Below are 8429 nucleotides of genomic sequence, written 5' to 3' on the forward strand. Positions count from 1 at the left end.
TCCTGGGCCTGGAGTGAGGAAGACTCGCCATCCTGAGTTCACATTTGGCCTCACTTACTAGTGACCCTGGGCAAGTCACTTAACACTGTTTGCCTCAGTTCCTCATCTGTAAAACAAGCTGGGAAAGGAAATGGCAAACCATTCCAGTATCTTTGCCAAGAAAACCCCAAATGGAGTCATGGAGAGTCAGATATGACTGAAAAATGACTTAACGACAACAAACACGCCAAATACCATATTAGGCACTGGAAATACAAATATAATGAATGAGATAATCACCATTTGCAAGGAGCTTACATCCTAAGAGGGGATGAAATGTAAACATAAATGTAAATGTAAAGCAGGTAACTAGGTGAGTTCGGACACCAGCAGTTAGAGGGAATTGGAAAAACCTTCATATAAAAGATTGTGCTTGAGTTGTGTCATGAAGGAAGAGAGGGACCCTATCAGGCTGAGATAAAAGAGGGAATACATACCTGGAATGGGAGACAGCCAGCTACAGCAAAAGCCTGGAGATAAGAGATGGGAGTGTTGCATGTGGGAAACAGAGAGAAGGGCAATTTGACTGGATCGAAGAAGAGGAACGAATAAAAGGATGGGAAGATAAGTTAGAACAAGGCTGTGAAAGGCTTTAAAAATTAAACAGAGGTATTACTATTTCATCTTGGACACTATGCTCCTCTTAATGTCATCTAACATCACATCAGTTTTTTGGATGCTGACATCACACATTGTTGACTCACACTGAGTTTGTATTCTACTGAAGTCCCAGGTCTTTTCAACATAGAATGATACCTAACTTTGTCTTTTCTGTACTATATGAGTGTAACTGATTGGTTGAAACTGCAGGACTATAAATACATTCTTCTCTATTAAATATTTAGTTAGTTCTGGCCCATCATTATAGCTTGTCAAGACGGCTCATGATCCAGTCACCATCCCTCTGAGTTTCATTCATCTACAAATCTGCTGTGTACTGGCATCTGTATCCTCAGCTAAGTAATGGCTAAAAATTCACAATAAGACAGAGTCCTATAGCTTGTCATTAGGAACCTAACTCCAGGCTGACATAGATCCATTAATCAAATTTCTTTGGGTACAGTCATCCAACCAGTTTTAAATCCACCTAACCATGTCACCTGTATTTCTCTATCTTGTCCACAAAGATAATTTTGTGGATATTGATACCTTGTTGAAATTCAGATACACAACACATTTACATTTCCCTTATCTACCTGTGCAGTGATTTTCTTTTAAAAAAAAAAAAGTTAACTTGGTATGACTTCTTAGTGAACCCATGCTGGCTTTTATGATCAAGATTTAACTTTTTCAATGCTGATAAAATTCTATAATGGGTTATTAAACATTGTTTATCAGCAATGAACATCAAGTTCACCAGTCTAGAATGTTAACAGAGATTTTTAAACAAGTGTGCTAGAATAACAGCAATTTAGTACAGAGTCCACACATTCAGGTACAATTTTATTGCAGAAAATGCAGAGCTAACTAAGAAGACATGGTGTCTACTATAATAATTTCGGCTCATTAATTTGCAGAGTATTAAAAGGGAAATGAAATCAATCACTTCTCCAATGATGTCATCAAAGAGAACTTAAAAAACTTCAAAGTTCACTTATTTGCATTTCAAGATTTGAGCCTTTTTAAAGTAAGTGGGCATATTATTAAATACATTAGGTTAACCTATGTCACGGGTCCCATTTAAGTGAATCCTGAAGGAACATTTGTTCTGTAAGAAGCTACTTATGGAAGTTTAATAACTCTTCAAAGAATGTCCCCTCTGAGATTTAGTTTCTTCATCTGCAAAAAAACAGAGTTAGACTAGATGACTCTTCCAACTCTAAAGCTATGATCCTATGGTTACAACTATCTGCTTTCCTTAATCCCTCTCACCAAATTGGAATGATGTAACAGTAAGACAGTGCAACAGTAAGCATTTATCAAATACTTACTATGTGTGGGGCACTCTGACAGCTGATGGGCACACAAAGATATAGAAAGAGGGATGTTGGAGTGTGTCTACAGGAGGAAGATGAAAAAGATTTCTGACTGTCATCTTCCAAATATCTGAAAGCCTTTCATGTGGAATGGAGCTACCCATATTGTATGGGGTAGTCCTTGCTCTTAAAGAGCTTAGTTGTGCAGGTGGGGGCACAGCATTTATAAAGAAAAGCAAATATAGGACAATTTAAGGAAGCAGAAAATGCTAAACAACTAAGGGGATCAGAAAAGATTTCCTATAGAAAGTGGCATTTGGAAGAAAGTTAAGGATTCTAACAAGCAGAGGTGAAGAAGTGCTTTTCAAGCATACAAGATATCCTGTGTCAAAGTATGGAGGCTAGAAGTGGAATGTCTGGATGAATTTGGAGAACAGCTACCTACACAGAGCTCCCATTTATCTGCAATTTTTGAATGTAAAAGCAAAGCAGGCCCAGGGTCCACAAGTTGAGGTGGGACTGGTACACAGGCAAGGCCTGGAACAGGAGGCACAGACTTAATGAAACATCCACTTTACTATATTCAAGGAATTACCATTCTATAAGTAAACACAGGATGAAGACACTGCATTGACCTATCACTAGTACTCTGGACTCCAGAAAAAGTTGTGATATATTCCCCCAAAGAACCCATATTTCACATATGTGGGTCATGCATGATCCAGATGTGATAATGTATTAAAGTATAAATGAACATGAAAACTTTTCATATAATACACTCATTCAAACAGAAAGTATAAAACTTATTCACCATTCACTTGATAAGACTTTGACTTATCTTCTGTCAAATCCTACTTTTTATTAGTAAAAAATGCAATTCCAGTTGTCTTTCTAAACAAAGATTTCAGACACCATTTACTTAGCTTAAAGGATAAATTTTTAAAACATTAAACTTCAAAGCACTAAAACTTTACATTCAGAATTAAATGCACTGAAATTGGTTAAATTTCAATATGTGGGGAGAAGTGTAAAAATCCCCATTCAATATTTTTGTACTCATTGGAATTTTAAAGCCAGATCTGTTTTTCTGGAAATTTTATGTAATTTGAACAAAAATGTTACAAAAAACTGCTTTATGCAATTTATCTAACTAAAATGACCCTGTCAGTTTCTTAAAGTCTAAGCAACATATTCCCTCAGATCTCATTTGATTGTCAGCAAAGGTCGATTACTTAAATCAGCATCAAATTATATTGTCATCTCTCTAACATATGTAAAGATATTTTAAGTAAGAATATTAATATAGTTAAATAACTAGAAAAAGTATGATGGACATGAAAGCATCAGGTATCCAAAATAGCAAAATGGAGCTACTAAATTTTAATTTAAAAGTGTTACTGAAACCAAGTTTGGGGTAATTAGAAGCTAGGGTTTTCTTCTCATACAATTATTTAAATTATGTTTTTCCCCTCAAATGGGAATAAACAGTATTATTTTCACACTAGAACATATAATCACTCTCCCTGGATGATTGGGAGCAAGAAGCCCTAGAATCAGCCCTATAGTTAGTTGCCTATTTATTCATTCTTTATCTACTTAAGAGATTGAGTCTGTTTAAATATCTCAATTTTTAAATAGGTAATGAAAATACAAGATTTTGAAACGAAGGAGGTTCTAGGGTTAACAAATGACACTACCTCTCTAAATCTAAGCTCCTCAAGGATCCCAGAGGCCTTGTTTTCTATGTTTCTATGCATTCGATTGGACACTTCATGAACGCTGGCTGAGTTCAGAACTCAGTGGGTTCTGATCTTTCTCTACAGGAATTAGTGGGGAGGGAAGGAAAAGACCCCAAGATAACTTCAACGTAGCTAAACGGGGTTCTAATACAAGTCACTTTTTAACAGTAGTTTTCCTCTATTGAAAACCTATAGTGAAGCACCTAACAGGGACAGGGTGCAGATCAATTGCTTAAAGGGGTAGAGGGGTGTTTCCACCAAGTATTCTAGGAGAGTCCAGGAAGGAAAGCAGCACTTGAGAAGGGCAGCCTGGTCCAGCCCAGCGTCCACCCGCTCCCGTCTTCCTGGTCCACGTAATACTCGGCGGGGGAAGGGGCCTGCAGAATGAAGGGGACAAGGGAGGTACGGAGGCAGGCCCAGCCTGCCCTCCGCACCCTCGGGCAGGGGCACAAGCCCCTAGTCTGGGCGCCCGCACGCCCGCAGAATCCCGGCGGGATTGAAGCCGGGGAGTCGCAGCTGGCCCGGCGTCCGGCCGGCAGCGGGGCCCTCAGGGAGTTCCCTTAGGTCTGCCGGAAGGCCGGGCCCTGCACCGGCCGAGGAGACACTGTGCCCGCGGGGCCCCGTGAGGAGGGCCGGGCCCGGGGTGCACGGACTGAGGCGGGGCCGGCCCACAGGCAAGGCCGGCCGGCTGGCCCGGGAGAGGGGCCGCCGGCCTCCCGGGGGGTCGGATTCGGGGCCCAGCTCGGATCTTACCATGATGAGAGCGGTGGTGCGGCGAACCCGCGCTCCGGCTCCACTGAGCAGAAGGGTAAGGGACCCGGGCGGGGAGGACCGGCCACTCTGGACCTGCCGCTCCCCTGACGGGAGCCGCCACTGCTTCGCTTCTTGCCAAGATGGCGGCCCCGAGCCACGTCTCCAAACGGAAACGGCGCGGGTTAAAGGGCAGGGGGCGGGATCAATGGGGGCACCAGTACCCGCCCACCCAGTCTAGACCCGTTTGATCTCACACCTCCCCGCTGCCTTCAAACCTTGAGTAAAACACGCCCTTTCTCTCCCTCCCCTTCGTTGAGCAGATGGTCCCACTTGCCCACTTACTCTGTGGCCCTTTACTATTACACGTTGTTCTGCTCACCACTTTATTTCACCCCCTGCTTCAGCTCCATCTGTGATTCAATTCAGTTCTATTTAATTTATTTCAACAAATATTTATTAAATACCCATTGTGTGTGTTCAAGGTACCATAAGACAAACGAAGCAGTCTCTGCAGTCGAGGAAGCAGCGAAAGACCCATGTTAAGCAGTTATATTCTGCCTATGACTTTAGAGAACTGATGCATAGTGAGGTGAGCAGTACCAGGAGAACAATTTATACATAACAACCATATTGTAAAGACAAACAACTTTGAAAGTGCTTAGCACAGTGCCTGGCACTTAATAAATGTTTATTGTTATAAAAGACTTGGGAATTCTGATCAACAAAATGACCAACCATAATTCAGAGGTCTTACGTTGAAACATGCTACCCACCTCCCGAAAGAGATGTGGACTCAGTGCATTTTGAAATTCACACACACACATATGACACAGCCAATGTAGGAATTTATTTTGCTTGATTATCCGTGTTTGTAACAGGAGTTTCATTTTTTCTTACTTTGGGAAGGGAGAGAGAAAAGGTGGATCTTTGTTTTAAAATAAAATTAATTTTTCTTAAAAGGACTTTATTTAGAAAGCCAGCATATTTTAACATTTTCATAGGACTGGGGACTGGCAAGCAGCTTCATCTGGAGCCCAAACAAAGAATTACTTGTGCTGTTATTTGGTGACCGCCACTCATTTTACTACTTAAGGCTTTCAGGGAAGTCATCTGCCAATCTCAGCTGCAAAAGAAAGAGAATATATTCTGGTGCATACATCTTGGAGGGGCAAGATCCGGCACAACTGACACGTCCAGGGAAAGTGCCTACAGGACCATTATCATCCGGCCTGGAAGAAGGAATGTTCCTGATACCCCAATTTTTCAGCTACTTCCTTACTTCCCTTAGGAGATTTTTCTGGGTCAAAATCTTTTTCTATTTTCTTTCTCCTTCTTTCTCTGTCTTCCAAAGTTTAGCAGATCCGAGTGGTCTGGAACTTGCCTTTCGTTCATTCTTCCCTGAAGGATCTGCATATCTATTTTTAAAAATCTGATTGACCTGGGAGAAGTTGCACAACCAGCGATCCCTCATGGGAAACCCTGTAAACGGCATTCACAGGTTGGTCTCTGGCCAAAGCGACATTGCCCGAAGTTGGCCGCTAGATGCCACCATACACGCATTTCCCAAAATCGCCGGTGCGCGGGACTGGCTGCCCAGATGGGCTACGACCCCTCTAGGCTCTCCTAGCCGCCCGGAGAAAGCCTCTGACTGGCTGGGGAGTGGGGGGAACCCTAAGGAGGCTTGGCCAGAGTTGTCACGAGGTCAAACGGGAAGGCGAGGAGATCTCGCGATGGCTCCCCTGTCTTAGAGACTGTCAACACGCCCGCTGGTCGGGTTGGAGGCTCTTACAGTCGTTAGGCCTGAGGTGGGGGTGAATCCGGCGCTCTTGGCCCCCAAGTCCTTTCCAAATGGAGGAGACGGATTCAGAAGGACTGCAGGTAACCCATCCAGCCCGGAGAGGCTAGAGAGAGCCCTCCCGCCCTCCAAGCTGGACAACCCGGAGGACTCCGTGTCTCTATGGCAACCCCTACGGTCTCCATGGCAACAGAGGGCCAGCCCCCCCCTCGGTGTTTCGGGAGAGACGCGTCCTACCTGGGGAGGGGGATGCATGTAGGAGTCCAGGATGGGCATGAGGGAATGGGATTCTTCCTCCCTCTGGGGCTCCAACAGGAGACTTCTGGGCTAGGAACCCCGTCAGCCTTGAGAAACTCCCAACAGCCATGGGGGGTCAAACTGAGCCAGAGGACATCTCTATGGAAACCCTTGGGCTGGGATGACCGTATCTTACAGGTTTCTGAAGCGACATTGCTAGTATAGGTGGTCATTTTACCTCTCCCCTCAAGCTTCCTCCCTCCTCCTCCTCCTCCTCCTCTAGCTAACCCCAGAACCGTTCCCTGGGTGGGCTGCCTCACACCATCGCACTGCTTACTTGTAGCGCAGGGGGAGGGGAGGTGAACTTAAGTGGAGAGTTTTACAACTGTTGGCTTGGGTATGGGAGAGGAGCTGTGCTTTTTAGGGGAAATGTAAATTTTGGCAGGCTTATCACTATGACCCACATAATCATTTCTCTTTTTGCACAGACCAAGGTCGTTGAAAACCAGCCATATGATGAAAGTCTAGAGATTAATGACTCTGAAGAGGTTGCCAGCATTTATACTCCAACCCCCCGGCACCAGGGTAAGACAAGAATGATTCCTCTCTAATTGGAGAACAGGTGGATTCATGGGCATGCTCCAAACAGTTAACTTTTTTGAACTTAGAACTCGGTAACATTAAGGCCAGTTATTTCACATCTCAGCATCTTATTTTTCTCACTAGCAAAGTAAGAGAGGAAACTAATCCTCCCTATTCCACTTCATCTTAAATACTGATGCCAGATTGTTTCGTTTAACTCCTTTAGCTGCTTTGGTGCTCCTGTGGCACATCTAAAACACTGCTCAGCCTTATTTGTAATTTAATTTTTTTTTTTCGATCAACAAGAATTTATTTTCTCTGTCTCACACCTTTCTCCCCCACTGGAAAAGAAAAAAAGGAAAGACAATCTGCTTATAATAAATATAAATAAATAAATATAATAAATAATAAATCAAGCAAAACAAATTCTCATATTGGTGGTATCCAAAAATATATCTTATTTTACATGGGTAGTTATCATCTGTCTCTTAGGAGGTAAGTAGCATTCCTCATCATGAGTCCTCTGGAATTAAGATTAATTGATTAGATCTTTTTTTAAATTTAATTATTTATTTTTAGTTTTGAACATTCACTTCCACAGAATTTTGAGTTCCAAATTTTCTTCCCACCTGTTTCCTCCCCTACCCCAAGACAATGTGCATTCTGAATACCTCTTTCCCCAATCTGCCCTCCCTTCCGTCATCCCCTCCGTTCTTTTATCCCCTTCCCCTTCTATTTTCCTGTAGGGCAGGATAGATTTCTATACCCCTTTGCCTGTATATCTTATTTCCCAGTTGCATGTAAAAACAATTTTTAATGTGCATTTTTAAAACTTTGAGTTCCAAATTCTCTCCTTTCCCTCCCCACCCACCTTCATTGAGAAGGTAAGCAATTCAGTATTGGTTATACATGTGTAGTCATGCAAAATACTTCCATAGTAATAATGTTGTGAAAGACTAACTATATTTTTCTTCATCCTATCCTCCCCCTTCTCTGCAGTTTATTCTGTTATCTCCTTTGACCCTGTCCCTCTTCAAAAGTGTTTGCTTCTGATTACCTCCTCCCCCAATCTGCCCTCCTCTCTGTTATCCCCCCCCTCTTATCCCCTTCCCCCCTATTTTCCTGTAGGGTAAGTTAGATTTCCATACCCAATTGAGCATGTATGTAATTCCCTCCTTAAGCCAAATCCAATGAAAGATTCACTCACTTCCCCTCACCTCCCCTCTCTCTCTTCCACTGTAAAAGCTTTTTTCTTGCCTCTTTTATGTCAGATATTTTATCCCATTTACTCTTCCTTTCTCCTTCTCCCAGTACAATCCTCTGTCACCCCTTAATTTTATTTTTTAGATATCATCTCTTCATATTCAA

The 8429-nt window shown here is 42.8% G+C and overlaps 2 protein-coding genes across 2 annotated transcripts in view; one reads left to right on the forward strand and one right to left on the reverse strand.

Moving 5' to 3' along the window:
* The window catches only part of ARCN1 (archain 1), a 31227-nt gene extending 26698 nt beyond the window's left edge, over positions 1-4529 (reverse strand). The window contains exon 1 of the mRNA XM_027835583.1: positions 4448-4529. Within this exon, the coding sequence (XP_027691384.1) occupies positions 4448-4450 (3 nt within the window). The 5' untranslated portion in view covers positions 4451-4529. The remainder of the gene's footprint in view (positions 1-4447) is intronic.
* Positions 4530-6081: 1552 nt separating this feature from the next.
* Positions 6082-8429, forward strand: part of IFT46 (intraflagellar transport 46) — a 22991-nt gene continuing 20643 nt past the window's right edge. Inside the window, exons 1-2 of the mRNA XM_027835601.1 lie at positions 6082-6325; positions 6968-7064. Of these exons, the coding sequence (XP_027691402.1) occupies positions 6296-6325; positions 6968-7064 (127 nt within the window). The 5' untranslated portion in view covers positions 6082-6295. The remainder of the gene's footprint in view (positions 6326-6967; positions 7065-8429) is intronic.

This window comes from Vombatus ursinus, unplaced genomic scaffold (assembly GCF_900497805.2).
Source record: "Vombatus ursinus unplaced genomic scaffold, bare-nosed wombat genome assembly UNPS02014816.1, whole genome shotgun sequence".
NCBI classification, from domain to species: domain Eukaryota; kingdom Metazoa; phylum Chordata; class Mammalia; order Diprotodontia; family Vombatidae; genus Vombatus; species Vombatus ursinus.